Here is a 16,655-nt window from a genome sequence, read left to right on the forward strand (position 1 = left end):
GATTACTTCCGCTCCTCCGGACCTTTTCCCGTCTCCAGACTGGACAACCTCTCCACGCAGGCGCAGAGGGGCGGAAGTGAGGTCTGCTTGTACGTTTCCGGGCCTGATGGGAAAAGTAGCGCCCCAGAGGGAAAGCGAGGATCAGCCGAAGACAACTGCCGGCGAAGGGAGCGTGGGTGGCCGCGTCTCCTTTTCTTCCTAGGATATGTCGGCGAAAAGGAAAGCCGACGCGCTGATCCCGGCAGAGGAGAGCGACCAGCTGCTGATTCGGCCCTTGTGAGTTGACTGTGGCGTTCCTGGGGGTTGTTCGTATGCCGGGCTTTTCCCGGGGGTGGGGGGTATTAAATGCTGCTTATGTGCTTTTCTGTTATTTTCCATTATGCATGTGTGTATATAACAAGTTATACGTGCCTTTTTCCTCTAAGATTGCTAACTGTTTGGAGGAAAAAACGGTTATGTCCCTTGAATTTAGTGGGCGGTTATTTACCCAGCGATGTCATTTATTCCCATGGCATGAAAAGCTTTAGCTGCCCGTTTCCACACATTACGTGTCCTAAAAGGACAGGACACCATTTTCCGGGCTTCTTGACAGACCTGGTTCTCTCTCATCTTTCCCCTTCCCTTGTCACTTCCATGTTTGGCCTGGTCTGTAGTAAGTAAGTAAGTGACTGATTGAGGTAGCCATCAGGCCATAACATCACAACAAAATCGCCACAACATACAGTAAATTCAGAACAAGATTAAAACTATCCATTGTGGCAAGATAAATTTTACAAATTTAAAATATACATATATGATGTTAATAAGACATATATACAAAATGGGTGAAAGAGTCATGTTTATTTTTAATGGAAATTTTATTGAAATTGTCCTGAATATGTACACAACCTATATTCTGCTGCCTCAATCTTTAAATGAGATATCACATTGTATTGTGTCTTACATCTTTCTGGGCTGTCATTGAAAGCAGTCATAGGGGCTGGTAGGTTAGATCTTGAAGAATGCTGACTGCTGTTTTGCACATGCATGCCAACTTTCATTCTATGTGTCAGTGTTGAAGGAAATATATTACACTTTCTACTCCCCTCTGAAAATGCGGTGAGCAGGTATTCAAACTTGAAACACAGAATGTCATTACCCAGTGTCATTGCACTATGTCAATATTCAGTGGAGAATTCATGTTAACTAATTCAGTTATGAATAAACAGTGGGTTAGATCTGTTTCCCTTCTACTAAGGCTGTGATCACAAACACCAGAAGATCCAATACAAATGCCCAATGGATAAAAAGGGCGCGATCAGACAGCAACATCTGGGGAGTGTCCTGCAGCCATCAGTAACCCGTGCTACTTTGCCACAGAAGCACAGTAAAAAGACACTAGAGAAAATCCAGTAGTAAACCAGTTGTGATGGGCCATGGACTGACTTTCCCCTGTCATATAACGCAAGCACGCTTCTGAGCTGTTGGAGTGGTCTGATCAGGTCATCCCAGCTTGGTGCCGTTCTCCCCCCACCCCTCACAGTATGTGCGTCATCGCATACCCATAGGGGGCCCTCAGTGTGAAGGTGCGAATCCTCATTTATGTGCATGGGAAACAAACGGCAAAAAAAAGACTCACCCATAGTTGTGTCTAATCACACAGTAATGGGCTGAGCCTGCAGCCACAAAGGGCTGTGTGATCTCGCAACCGCAGGTCAAATTCCTCCAGAGGGAATAGCCTTGCTTCCCCTCCGCTTCACCTGGCCCGTGTGACTGCAGCCTAAGTGTGGAATCTTCTATTGGATGAAGGGCTTCTTCCTCCAACAGCAGGGCTCCCACACTGAACCATGAGATCCATCCCAGATTGCAAAGCTGTCAGACATGGCTCAAAGGCCTCATTTCACTTGCCAAGTAAAAGTTGTTGTTTTCTTCTGTGGATGGGTGATTGTGTTCAGGAAATTACTGTGGCTTTCTTTTCATACAGAGGTGCTGGGCAGGAAGTAGGAAGGTCATGTATTATCCTGGAGTTTAAAGGACGGAAGATCATGGTAATCATTCATTGTGCTAAGTTATTTACAATTTTTTTTTGTTCTAGATTGTATATCTTGAAAATATCTCTTGTATGTAAGTTCTTAGCTCTTCACTCGAGTGTAGTATTAATAGTTTATGATATGTCTGAATTTACTAGAGTATTGTGTGTTCTAGAGAGAATGATAAATGGTGGACATAGTGTATTAAAGCAGAGTATATCCTGAAATAAACTTTCTGTTACATATGAATATTAGCACACTGTATGGTGAAGTCCTTGTTTTAGTGGGGTCTCTGCGTAAATTTATGTTTGACTGTAAATACCATATCTGGCTGTATCATCTGTGTACTCAGAAGACCATCTACCAACAATATACTTCTTGTATGTAAGTTCTTAGCTCTTCACTTGGGTGTAGTATTAATAGTTTATGATAATATGTCTGAATTTACTAGAGCATTGTGTGTTCTAGAGAGAACGATAAATGGTGGACATAGTGTATTAAAACAGAGTATATCCTGAAATAAACTTTGTGTTACATATGAATATTAGCACACTGTACGGCAAAGTCCTTGTTTTAGTGGGGTCTCTGCCTAAATCTATGTTTGACTGTAAATACCATATCTGGCTGTATCATCTGTGTACTCAGAAGACCATCTACCAACAATATACTTCTCCATCATATATATTTAATGTTTTGCTTATGGACACACACCCCAGGTATGCATTTGCACTTGATGCCAGTTCATCTTCTCCAAGGCAGATTGTTGTCAGATAGAATGAGTCTCCAAAGCATTCCACCAATGCAAAATTGGACAGTCCCAGTTTAAACTGGAGAATTCAGCTTTTTAGCTTAGCAGTGATCCAAATGTTACAGTCCATGAGGAGGCCACCCCAAACCGATTCTGCATGGCAGGGCTTCATGTGGGGGTAGCAGTGTTAGAAATCCACTTCCACATGGATGTTCCGTATTGCATAAAGAAGCGCCAGTCCTGTGCTGTACATTCTTGACTGAAACAGAGTAGAATCTGTTTACTCAGGCATTTAGAGGGTTGATTGAATTAAATATGTTATACCCCCTGTATGAAGTACTGCCGGGTTTTGGTGGGGGGAAGTCTCCATGTGAGACAGAACATTTGAAACACTTTAAAGATAATATATTGAAGTGCCAGATATGTAACGTGAACTTCATTAGTCTGGCACTAATAGCAGCCATCAGTTCCTTAGACTGTATTATAAACCACTTGCTTGTTTTGTTTTTAAAAGCATTTTGATGTGTGTTTTCAGCTTGATTGTGGAATTCATCCTGGCCTAGAAGGAATGGATGCTCTTCCTTATATTGATCTGATAGACCCAGCTGAGATTGATCTCCTTCTGATTAGTCAGTAAGTTACATGTAGGTCCATGCAGAGTTTTTGTGGATTTGCTCTGAGTGCTTTATTAGCTAGGAGACAAGCTGTGTGTGTTTCTGTGCATAGGGGGAGATGAAAACGTATCGTTCCTGCCTTCACCAGCCCCTTGGATCTCATGTTGTACCATTCAGGAGTGGGGGCAACCTGCCAACTCTGTGGAGAAGATGTTACTAGAAGAGGGGAGCTGAAAAGCTCCCTTACATGAGCAGAACACTGCCTGTGGAATTTTGGATTCTGCTCAATGTTCAATATGCTGAGGACAAGTAATAGTTTGTCAGCCCTGATTTAAGTGTTATTTCTACTTTCTTGACCATATAGTAACACCACAAATTATCTGATCGTATGTCTTGGTATTTTACATAGTTTGATTTCAAATCCAGTATTTCAGTTTCCACTTGGATCAGTGCAGAGCATTACCATGGTTTCTACAAAAGACAAATTGACATTCTTAAGTCCATCATAAATAACTAATTTACAAAGTTGACTTGATTTCATTGACAGCAGAAGACCGTAAATGGTCAAATAATAAAAGACAATTATCGTTCTGTAATATAGTGAGCTTCATAATTACATAAACTTCTTTAACTTTTTCTAACCATTCCTGCATATCTGCTACCATATTTAGCTTCCAATGCCAAGCAAAAATTAGTCACACTGTCGTAATAAGATTTAGAAGGGATTTCCTGATATTTCACAGAAAATCCAGGTACAAGAGACAACAAAATAGACTTCCGGATTTAGGAGCACATTAATCCTTAACCCTTTCCTCAGTTTTTCACTTACGCTATTCCAGTAATTCACAGCATATAGACAATACCACCAAAAATCTGCCACCTGAAGATGACAATACCAACAATTCCTAGTGACATTATACAACTTTGTATGTTTCTTGGGAGTGAGATAGATTTTATGAATCATCTTAAACAGGTTTTCCCTGAAATATAAAAATATAGTGAAAGATAATTCCCGAGCAGTGTTCCTTCTAAGCTGAGTTAGTGTGAGCTAGCTCACAGTTTTTTAGCCTCCAGCTCACACATTTTTGTCTTGGCTCAGGAGGGATGGCTCCAGAGCAAACGTAATTTATGCAGTAGCTAAAATGCTTGCTCACAACTTTAATGCCAGTAACTCACAGCTTAGAGGGAGCATTGTTCCGGAGACAAAAACATGTTTCCAGAGATCCTCAGACAACTCTTATTGTGAATCATGATTCAATTTAAGAAGAAAGTAGGGTGTATGACCCACAGATAAGTTTCACTGAATCAATATCTCATAGATTTTAGAAAACATGTCTTCCACCCTTAATCGATATCATTTCAAAATTTGAAAGACCTCTTAGAGACCCGTCAGTAGGAAATTTCTTCAATAAATAGCTTTTCACCTGGATGTATTCAAAAAAGGTAAGGAGACCATTACTGGAACTTACAACTGTATCAGAATTAATAATCTTATTTTAGAACAGTCTTATATGTATCTAAACAATAGGTTTCCCATTTTTTCAGTGAACCTAGTTAAAACTCTTGGATTTTATTCAGATCCCTGACTGCTGATGCAAGAGGAGATGGCCCAGGATATTTTATTGTTATATAAATCCCACACCTGAAGAAGAGCATTAATGGTGATGTTATTGTCATTTATCTATAAAAAAGTTCTCAGGGGCATTCTCAAGGGCTCTGTAACATTACTTAAATCTAAAGCATCTGACACACAACTCATAAACCAGGTTAATCTCGCAACATCATGGTACACCTGCAAATTGGGAGTCAAAAAGCCACCCATGTCCCGCTTAGCCTGTACTATCTGTCACGTAATCTTAGGCTTCTTGCCTCCCAAAGTAAACTCATTTATCATTGCGTGCCACTCCCCCAAAGTGGAATGTTAAACAGCAAATAATTTATTTTTGGCATCAATTTCATTTTAATGTTAAACAGCAAATAATTTATTTTTGTATAATTGCATTTATACAGCCCATATTAGACAAATTGAAGGACTCCCAAGTAGTCAGCATATTTTAATGGATGTGATTACTGCTTTGAAATTAATTTTCCAGGTATCAGAGTTATTCCTACTAATTTTGACCCTTAGTGATGAGGCTATATTTGAGAAGCTTAGATTGAGCAGTAAAGCTTCTGTTTTCTCCGAGTTTCATTTATACGCTGCAACCTTAGGGGGAAAAAACAGTTAATCTTTTACATTCCATGCTAGAGCTATCTGGTTCCATCATAAAGACAACAGTATTGTCTGCATAGAGACTTAATTTAACTTTTAACTGTTTGGATTCTCTCTAACCATGATTGCTAACTATCTTAAATATGGATTAAAATCATAACACAGGCAACCTTGCTTAACACCCCTGTTTAATTCAAGTTGAGATGATAAAGTGTTATGTAATGCTAATCATACTGTTGATCTGGAGTATATTATTTTAGCCCAGTCTAAAAATAGTGCCCCAAAGCAAATACTGATAAACAACGTAGTATAAATCTGTGCTGTACTCAATTTAATTTTTTCAGCATCCAAAAAAGAGAGAAATAGCTTTAAGCCCCTTCAGTTTGACATAATCTATAAGACTAAAGACTTGTCTAGTATTTGATGTACTGTCGCCACCTGGCATAAAACTGGTTTTATCAGTATTTTTATATTTTGATATTATTGCCCTTACACTATTTGCCAAGACCATGGTCAGAATTTTATAATCATAATTCATTTAACGTAGATAAGAACTCACTAGAGATTTAGCAGTATTGGAATTGCTATCCGTTTTCACTCGAGCTAGGAATCAGGTAATTGTTCCTGAACAAAGACAGAATTAATGGCTGCAAGCAAAGGAAGGGCAATAATGTCCTCAAAGACTCAATAAAATTCAGGGATAGAGCTATCAAAACCTAGTGCCTTTTTTGTTTTATTTTTCCAAGTTCTTTATAGTAAATGTAACGTTTTGCAGTGAGTTTGTTTAGTCAATACTTCTATTGTGCACAAATATCTTAGAGATTGAAATTTTAGTGTCATGGTGTTTTACATACTTTGATTTAAAATATATTTCAGTTTCCACTTGGATCATTGTGGAGCATTACCATGGTTTCTACAGAAGACGAGTTTTAAAGGAAGAACTTTTATGACCCATGCGACAAAAGCAATTTATAGATGGCTTCTTTCAGATTACGTCAAAGTTAGGTGAGTTAAATAGTTTTCACAGCCCTTTTTAAGTTGTGGGAAAACCAAGTGATACAGTAATTTGAACAACATAGATGTAACACTTGGATCCTGGCATTGTAATTTCTTGTGTATCTTACATTAAGCTGCGGAGCATCTTGCAAATTCTACACAATTATAAAAGTTCAAATGGGGGACCCACAAGGACTTGCAGGGGATACCCTTCCCCACTATTTCTTTCATTCCTCCTGGCAGCCCCCATGTCCTCTCCCCTTTCCCTGCTTCCTTCATTCCTTCCTACCCACCAGCCACCCTACCTTTGTCCCCCCTTCTTTAGCTGTATTTATTAATTACTTCATTTAACCCCACCTCTGACCCCAAAGCAACTTACATTGTTCTCCTGTTGTCCATTTTATCCTCACAACCATGCTGTGAGGTAGGTTGGGCTGGGAGTGTGGGTTACGGTTGCCAGTTCTGGGTTAGTAAATTCCTGGAGATCTAGAAGTGGGACCTAGGGATGGACTTTAGTGGGGTGTAGTGTCATAGAGGCCACCCTCCAAGGCAGACGTTTTGTCCAGGAGAATTGATCTCTGCAGTCTGAAGAACAGTTGTAATTCCAAGAAATCTCCAAGCCCCATCTGGAAGGTGGCAACTCTAGTGTCTGACTGAGCTTCCACAGCAGAGCAGAGATTCAACCAGGGTCTTCCAGATCCTAGTCTGAAACTCTACCCACTATACAATACTGGCTTTCATGTGGTGGCTGCTGTTAAACAGCAGCAAGCAGTCGGGCCTGCCAGTGGTTGCTGCTATGCCTGGCCCCCATGAGTCTGCTCTTAAAGGTCAAAACACCTGAAAAGGGCTCTGTCTTTCACTGTCAATAACCAAGGCTTGAAGGCTGGCATTGTTGTAGTTGCCTAGTAACTCCCACAGTGTCTCCTGAAAGGGGCATTCCTTTCTTAAAGCTGCAAGTGCTGCTTCTGTTGTTTCATTTTAAAATTTTGGTTGGTTTTTCTTAAGTTAAATTTCAGGTTTTTCTCAAAACTGTGTACTTTTCTCAGAAAGACATGTCTGTTCAGATTTATGTATCCATAGATGGGGCCATGCTGAGAATTAGATTTCTGTAACCACTCAAAAACACTAATGATCAGGATGATATTTTTTCCTAATTGTCTCATGCAGCAATATCTCTGCAGATGACATGTTGTATACGGAGACAGATCTAGAAGAAAGCATGGACAAAATCGAAACTATCAACTTCCATGAAGTCAAAGAGGTGGCAGGAATCAAATTCTGGTGTTACCATGCGGGCCACGTTCTGGGAGCCGCCATGTTCATGATTGAAATAGCTGGTGTGAAGGTATTTCCTTTGTAGACATTCAAGCACTCTTTTGTCACTGAATGCTTATTTGTATTGTTTTATTACCTTTGGTTTTAAAAAGTAGCAGTAGTTGAGGGAAGGACATGGAAAGATTTTCATACCACCATGTTTTTTTCATTAGTCACACAAAGGCTAAAAGACTAGGGTATAAGCGTTTGCTGTGGTAGCTACCTGTTCTGATAAATTTCTTTTAGTATTTTCATGCATGTTCCAAAATCAAAGTACTAGCTTCTTGCTTACATGCAGTGTTCCCTCTAAGCTGAGTTAGTGTGAGCTAGCTCACAGTTCTTTAGCCTCCAGCTCACACGTTTTTGTCTTAGCTCAGGAAGGATAGAGGTACCCCTGATGAACATTCGCAGTTTGTTCTTTAGAATGCAAAATAGAAAACTACAAATGTGTTGTATTCCTGTTATAACTTAAACAATGGTATGCCTTCTCAGTTATTCTAGAACTTCCTTATACCTAGGCATGTCAGGGGAGAGTTTTTGTTGGTGAATTGAAGTATGTCCAAGATTTTAAGATATATACATTAGGAATGTAAATACAGATACATAGGATGGTAAAATGAGGATTATCTAGGAGATTAAAATAGCTTTTAAAATGTTACATCAGATATTATTATAAAAGAATGTCAGATATTATTATAAAATTATTACATTATAAAATAGTTTATAAAAGCACAAGAGGATTCATTTTTCTATTTAAATACAGTGGGTTGGATCCAACGCTCATCTTCCAATAGTAGAATGGCACTTCTGCTGGTGGAGGAGTGTGTAATTTTTCCTGACTCTTCCGCCTGCTGCAGATCCTGATACTGTGTCCAGTTCTGTTCCTGGGAGGGAAGGGGGTCCTCTAAACACCAGTGGCAGCATTTTTGGAAGTACAACAGAAGGGAGGAGAGGAGGAAATTCCTTTCAGTGAGCAGAACTCACAGTACAACTCATTATGTATTGTTTCTTTGTCAAAGCTTTTGTACACAGGTGATTTCTCAAGACAAGAAGACAGGCACTTAATGGCAGCTGAAATTCCCAATATTAAACCTGATATTCTTATCATTGTAAGTCTTTGCTTACTCATGCCACTTCTGGGTGACATAGGCATGTTGTGTTTATTTTTGGTTTCTTGCCTGTTTTGGGGGGTAGGGGAATTTCCCCCGGTTCCTGATAGCCCTGAAGCAGGGGGAGGGGCTCCAAACCAGGGGATCCCCCCCACCAACTGGTAACCCTAGACAGAGACCAGGCTATCCTTCATTTCTGTAGTCTTACAGCGCAGCTTCAGCTACTGAACGAACACCCACCAGAAGGTTTCCACTGCCATCCCACACTAGAAAGAATTCTTTGGTAGCTGCCAGTTACTTGGAGACTATAGAAATGAGGGGACATACACACTCAGAGCTCTATCACCAGCCACATGACTAAAGGCCACAGGATAGTTACACCACGTCTCTGAGCAAGAAAACCAGCAAGGGAAGATCAGCCTCTACTATCAGACTACAAGTATGAACACTCACATTTTTTAATGCTCAGAATTCCCTAAAATGTTCAAATTCCCTAAAAATAAGAAATTAGAAAGACAGAGGTAGAACTTTTAGCCTAGCTGTTTCACACACTGCGCTGGTTTTCCACCAACGGGGAATTTTAATGACCTAATCTAATTTCTCACCTGCAAGCAGAAGTAGTAGTCAGTTCAACTGGCTCTGCACTCTGTCACTTCATTCTGCTGCACGGGCAGACCAAGCTGTAGGCTCAGGCCTGCCACCCCAGCGTTACTCCACTGCCACAAACTAAGGCAAAACCACATCAAAGCTTAGGGGTAAGGAGAGATGCTGCGGGATACTCTGGATTTGATCTCTCCTATTTAAAACAACTGTTCCCACCCCCCCACCCCGGGGGGAATTGATAGACTCACTTCCATTGCTTGTGGTAGCACTTTGAATGCCTGCCACTGCTGTCCTTGGTAAGATTTTTCTTTCCTCTGGTAGGGGAAATGCAGCAGAAGACAGAAGGTGTCTGTCTACCATTGGTTTAATTATGTGACTTATGTCCTTAGGAGTCTACTTACGGCACACACATCCATGAAAAACGAGAAGAGCGGGAGGCAAGATTCTGCAACACTGTACATGATATTGTAAACAGAGGAGGTAGAGGTCTCATTCCTGTGTTTGCTCTAGGAAGAGCACAAGAATTGCTTTTGATTCTAGGTACGTTATCTACACGTTACCTTTTCCCAACGTATTAAAGCAGGGATGATCTTTAATGTGTTTTGTATATTTTTGTGTAACAATTAGGAAAATGTCCATTAATTTTTAGATAGCCTACTTTCTGCCATGTGTGTGAAAGCTTAGACATTTTTTCAGGTGGGTAGCCATGTTTGTCTGAAGCAGGAGAACAAAATTTGAGTCCAGTGGCATCTTTCAGACCAACAAAGTTTTTATTCAAGGTATAAGCTTTTGTGTGCATGCACACTTCTTCAGATACAATGAAATGGAAATTACCAGTCCATACATATAGGTAGAGGGTGGGCAGTAAATTAGCATACGAAATGAAGATGTTTAACAGATTCAACAACCAAACAGGAATAACAAACTTAGTTTATATGGTTACCATTTATTTGGGTTTAATTCTGGGGGGAAACATAGTGAAGGAAATAAATATGTCAAAATTGGAGATTGATGGGCAGATGTATCCTTAATTGTGGAATGCTGAGAGTAATTAACTGAGACCCGGCCATTACACTCCATCCATATCCTCTCAAACATTGAGGTGACCTTAGAGCATCTTCTTCTTGGAAGTGGGGTGATTGGCTGTGTAGAGTAAATGGCAATTTACTGCTCACCCTCTACACACACACACACACACATATGTATGGATGTATGGACTGGTGATTTCCATTTCATTGTATCTGGAGAAGTGTGCGTGCACACGAGAGCTTACACCCTGAATAAAACTTTGTTGGTTTTAAAAGTGCCACTGGACTCAAACTTTGTTCTTAGACAGTGTTATTAAACATAAAGTGTTGGTTCATGTCCAGTGCGAAAGACTTTAGGGAGGGGCCAAGGACAGCATTTAGCTGTCAACATCTTTTTTCCAGTTCCCTGAACTAACTGCGCAGTATTTCCATATGTACTATATTCAGCTATACTTGGCACATCAAACAGCTACCCCAGCCTACTAGTAGCTGATGGGAAATTCGTGATCCCGACATGTCTCCTCTGTGACCCTTTACTGCTGGTTTAAAGGAGCCTTTTCCTCCATTACTTCTGGTAACTCTTATTATTTTACAGAAAATAAAGTTGTGCTTATTGCCGACTAGGCAAAGCTTCTTCTATCTAGTTTTCTAGCAAAGGAAGAAAGGATTTTATTTTAAGCCACTTGTTTGTTCATAATGCTTGTCACGCCCGCTGCTTTCTGTCCCAGATTCTGCCTGTTTGTTCCTTTTTATGTCTGAAATTAAGACAACAAGCTTTGGGCTGGACTATGTGCTGGTGGGGCGGATGTTTCCCACCTCCCTCTTACCCCAGCAGGTGCTGGTGAGCCTTATGAAAGGGATGTGAGAAGTTGGGGGACCCATGTAGATACTTAGGATCTCAGCATATCTGTTCCATTATAGAATAACTTCCCAAAGAGCTTTATTTTTCTTTCCAGAGTTCAGAGTGGTTTTGGTACAATTTATAAAAATTGACTTGGATGTCTTTATCTAGATGAATACTGGCAGAATCACCCTGAACTCCATGACATCCCTATATACTACGCTTCCTCTCTGGCAAAGAAGTGCATGGCAGTGTATCAGACCTATGTCAATGCCATGAATGATAAAATCCGCAAGCAGATCAACATCAACAACCCCTTTGTATTCAAACACATTAGTAATCTGAAGGTGAGTGTGTATAAAGGATGTTCTAATATTGTGGTGGCAACATTTAATCAATAAATTAATTGTTCAGATTAACAGACTAAAAACGTTGGGTAAATTAAACAGGTGCCCCAGTTAATCAGGAAGCAGGTTTTTTAAAGTAAAGTTTTGATTCAGTATTTTACAAAATACGTAGGTAGCAGACATCTTAGAAAAAGCATTTCCCTTTTTCTCTCTCTTACAAAAGAGTCCTCAGGTGGTGTCTACTGTGACATGGTTCATGCATAACCTAAAAACCAAGTATACATTTTGGTTGTTTTCCAAGCAAGTAGCATTGTTTTATTAATTTGCAAATCAGTTCACATTTATTAAATTGGTTAAAACTCATATTAAGAATTTCTTTAACTGGAAAACGTCACAAGAATTTACAGTATGGTTTAAAATAGAATTGTTTAAAATAGAATTTTAAAACCTTTCAGAAAAATTCAGCACTACAACTTTGTATTGTTCTGTAGGACATAGTAAGAACATAAGAGACGCCAATGTTGGATCAGGCCAAAGGCCCATCCAGTCCAACACACTGTGTCACACAGTGGCCAGAAATACCAGGTGCCATCAGGAGGTCCGCCAGTGGGGCCAGGACATTAGAAGCCCTCCCACTGTTGACCCCCCCCCAAGCACCAAGAAGACAGAGCATCACTTGCCCCAGAGCCCCTATCTATACCTATCTCGAGACCTTGTTAGGCAGTCCATGTCACTAGCCATGGTCTCAGTGGACAATTTCAATCCACCTCCCTGTAGAAAAGCAACAGGTACCCCCTCATCTCTGAGATGAGCCAACCCGAACCAGAGACTTTTCATCTCCTGTCGGCTTTCCCCCAATTCCACTGAGCGAAGTTTGAAACCTATCTCTGGAATAAGTAGCCATAAGCCATAGAATCATAGTCATAGAGTTGGAAGGATCCCTGCAGGATCAGCCTAAAGCAGCCGACTCCAGTGTTGAACTACTGTTACTGTAAAAAAATATTCCTAATATCCAGACAGTACCTTTCCACCTGTAATTTAAACCCATTATTGCACGTCCTGTCCCCTCCTGCCAACAGGAAGAGCTCCCTGCCCTCCTCTAAGTGACGGCCCTTCAAATACTCAGAGAGTGATCACGCCCCTCCCCTCAACTTCCTCCTAAGTCCCTCAGGCTTTTCTCATAGAATCATAGAGGTGGAAGGGATCTCCAGGGTCATCTAGTCCAACCTCCTGCACAATGCAGGAAACTAACATATATCTCCTCGAATCTAACTTAAAGTTCATGTTGGCTGAGATAAGAATCGCCACTCCTCTCGCCTTTGATGTTCCATGTGCTATCAGTTGGGAAGAATACCACTTAGATGGTAGAGCCCTCTCACCACTCTTCAAAAAGATTTCCTGAAGGAATATGATGTTAATACCTTGTTGTTTCATATCCTTAGCTATTCTCCTTGCTTTGATTTTATTATTCAAACCTCTACAATTTAAGGTTAAAGCTTTAATTTCTTCCATAATAAAAGAATTGGTTTAGTTTGGCTCTCGTGATTTGGATGTTATGCCTATATTGATAGACCACATTAGCCTTTTTTGCTGCTGAATCATGCCCATAGTTAGACTCTGCTGCCTAGAAGTGTGTCCCTCATCCAATATGCATGCTTCTCATTTTGTTACCCAGATGTAGAATTTGGCACTTATCCTTGTTAAATTGCATCTTATTCACATCTGCCCACTTTTCTAGTGTGTTCAGATCTCGTTGAATTCTAGCTCTATCTTCTGGTGTGTTCGCTATCCCTCCTAATTTAGTGCAATCTGCAAATTTAATGAGTAGTCCCTTCACCCCCCTCATCCAGTTCAGTTATTAGAAAAATATTGAAAAGTTCTGGGCCCAGAACCGAGTCCTGTGGTACTCCACTGGATGCTTGCCTCCAATCAGATGAAATGCCTTTGACAACTACTCTCTGAGTGTGGTTCTCCAACCAGTTCCCTATCCACCTAACTACCCTAGAGTCCAGTCCACAGTCCTCCAGTTTACCCATCAGAACATCATGGGGAACCCTATCAAAAGCTTTATTGAAATCCAGGTAAACAATGTTCACAGCATTCCCATGATCCAGTAAGCCCATCACTACATCAAAGAAGGAAATGAAGTTGGTCTGGCAGGACCTGTTGGGGGCAATAATAGTTAATGATTATCATATGGCTGTATGTGTAGTATAGCCAGGAGCTCCTAAGATTGGCTGGCAGATTGAAGTTTTAGCTCTTTTAGCATTATGCACCACTAGGTGGCGAGCTAGACTTGTTTTTAAGGCAAGAAACGTTTCAGAGGCGGTTGCCTGCTTCTGCGTCACGCCCCGGTTTTCCTTGGAGGTTGCCCATCCAAATATACTATCCAGGGCTGACCTTGCTTAGCTTTCGAGATCTGACGAGATTGGGCTAGCCTGGGTTGCTGGAGGCAAATTCATGCTGACTTCACCATATCACCAAGTTGTCCTTCGGATGCTCCCAGACTGACCCCTTTAAAATCTGCTTCAGTATCTTCCTTGGGACAGAGGTCAGACTGACTGGCCTGTAGTTTCCTGGGTCATCCTTCCTCCCTTTTTTGAAGATTGGGATAAGTGTTCACCCTTCTCCAGTCTTGTGGGAAATCTCCCATCCTCTAAAACATCTTGAAGATGGTGGACAGAAGCTCTGCAAACTCTGCACTGATTTGAGTGGCTCTTCAGCAGGCTTCTTAGGCTAGAGGAAGATTCTTTGAAGAATGTCCGGATCCACCCTATTCATTCTCTGTTTGCTCTTTATGACTAATTACTGCAGAAATTACTAGCCAAATGTTTTACTTGTGACATGTTCCAATCCATCTAATCAGTCATTGTAGACTGTCTTCATCTGTTCAAAGGTGATTGGTGGGAGGAGGAGTGTGCTAGGTTCTGTCCATGGGAAACAGTAGCGAGATGGCACTGCTAACACTTGTTGAGGCTCCTGCTGCCGACCGCCCAACGTGCCACATGTGTGGCATTTCAGTATCCCAGAGTAGTCAGCTTCCAGTATGTATCGAAAGTGAACTACAAATGCACATTGACCATGATGAACAGTTTCTAAGGCTGTCACAGAATGGCTCTGTGGCGTGAGAGGAAGTGGAAGGGTCCCACCAGGCACAAGGTCTGTCACCACGGCATTTCAGATGAGGCGGCGGTTGCCGTGGATTCCTCTGGTTAGGGGATAGGGGCCAAGCAATAAGTTTGAGTATCTGGCATGCTCGATTAACTGGCAACCAGAACCGGCCTCACAGTTGCAGTTAAAGTTTCATCATCTTGTACCATACCGCGTATTAATTATGGACCACATTTAAACAATGTCTTCTTGAAAATATTTAGAGTTCGCTGACCCCAAGGAGTATAGTATAAACAAAGACCACTACAAACCCTCTGTACAGTAAGCGTGGTCCCATAGAGGATGCACTGATTGACTAGGATCCCTTGATCGGGCTTTATCAACTGAGTTAATATGTTTTCTCTTGTTGCATAGAGTATGGATCACTTTGATGACATCGGCCCCAGTGTTGTGATGGCTTCCCCTGGTATGATGCAGAGCGGCCTATCCCGAGAGCTTTTTGAGAGCTGGTGTACGGATAAAAGGAATGGCGTCATCATAGCAGGCTATTGTGTTGAAGGAACACTTGCCAAGGTGAGTTACCATTTTATTGCTGTGTTTTTAATACAGAATAGACTGCCTGAGAAATTGTATTCTTTTTTTTTATTGCTTGACCTGTATTTTATTGGAGTCTGTGTATTTGCAGACCAGTACTCTTTAGAATGATTGTAATTTTGCATCAAGCAGGGAGCAAATACAGTACAGTGGCCAAGAGACTAGCAGCGCCATTCTAAGCAGAATTAGAGTGCTTAGAAGTGGCACTATGAATTTTTGGGGTTGAATCTCCTCTCTGCCACAAATTCCTTTTCAGTCTCAAGCCCTTCTTTTCTCCCCTTTTAATATTAAAACTCACATTGACTTTGTGGAGTACAGTCAAGCCCAAATGTAATGCTCTCTACATGGGGCTGCCCTTGTCCCAAATCCGGAAGCTGCAGCCGGTGCAGAATGCAGCGGCGAGGCTGTTGTTGTGTCTTCCTCTGCGGGAACGCATCCAGCCCGCCCTAAAAACCCTGCACTGGCTGCCTATAGCATACCGGATACGGTTCAAGGTGCTGGTTCTTACCTTTAAAGCCCTATATGGCCAGGGACCTGCTTACCTAAGGGACCGCCTTTCCCCACATGTACCCCAGCGAGCACTAAGAGCGGGCTCCCAAAATCGCCTGGTTCTTCCGGGGCCTAAAGAGGCCAGGTTGGTGACAAAGAGAGCCAGGGCCTTCTCTGTGGCGGCCCCTCACTGGTGGAACGAGCTCCCAGAAGACATCAGGACCCTGCGGGACCTTTTACAGTTCCGCAGGGCCTGCAAAATGGAGCTCTTCCGCCAGGCTTTTAAGTAGGGTGCTGCCTCAATCACATGGCCCTGGCCCTGGCCTGATTACCAACTGTGTCAACAACTGGCCCTGGCTTGATTACCAAGCTGTGCCAACAACTGTACCACTATTGGCACCGACAGTACCAACGGTGGCACTAACCGAGGCTTTATAGCTGGGTGTGAGGCGGTGGACAGTGTTCAGTTGACAGCCGATATCGGAAGACTCGCCATCTTTTAATGTAAGTTGTATGATTTTACATTGACAGTTTTAACGGAATTTTAATGTATTTTTGTATATGCTGTTAGCCGCCCTGAGCCTGCCGAATGACGGAGAGGGTGGGATATAAATGTAAATATAAATAAATAAATAAATAA

The 16,655-nt window shown here is 41.5% G+C and overlaps 1 protein-coding gene across 1 annotated transcript in view; it reads left to right on the forward strand.

Moving 5' to 3' along the window:
- Positions 1-102: 102 nt before the first annotated feature.
- The window catches only part of CPSF3 (cleavage and polyadenylation specific factor 3), a gene marked incomplete at its 3' end in the record, with an annotated part of 21,193 nt that continues 4,640 nt past the window's right edge, over positions 103-16,655 (forward strand). Inside the window, exons 1-9 of the mRNA XM_015412135.1 lie at positions 103-276; positions 1,964-2,027; positions 3,293-3,390; positions 6,460-6,588; positions 7,747-7,924; positions 8,913-9,002; positions 9,995-10,145; positions 11,646-11,821; positions 15,347-15,505. Coding sequence (XP_015267621.1) covers positions 206-276; positions 1,964-2,027; positions 3,293-3,390; positions 6,460-6,588; positions 7,747-7,924; positions 8,913-9,002; positions 9,995-10,145; positions 11,646-11,821; positions 15,347-15,505 — 1,116 coding nt within the window. The remainder of the gene's footprint in view (positions 277-1,963; positions 2,028-3,292; positions 3,391-6,459; positions 6,589-7,746; positions 7,925-8,912; positions 9,003-9,994; positions 10,146-11,645; positions 11,822-15,346; positions 15,506-16,655) is intronic.

This window comes from Gekko japonicus, unplaced genomic scaffold (genome assembly GCF_001447785.1).
Source record: "Gekko japonicus isolate JY-2015 unplaced genomic scaffold, Gekko_japonicus_V1.1 scaffold2123, whole genome shotgun sequence".
Taxonomy (NCBI): domain Eukaryota; kingdom Metazoa; phylum Chordata; class Lepidosauria; order Squamata; family Gekkonidae; genus Gekko; species Gekko japonicus.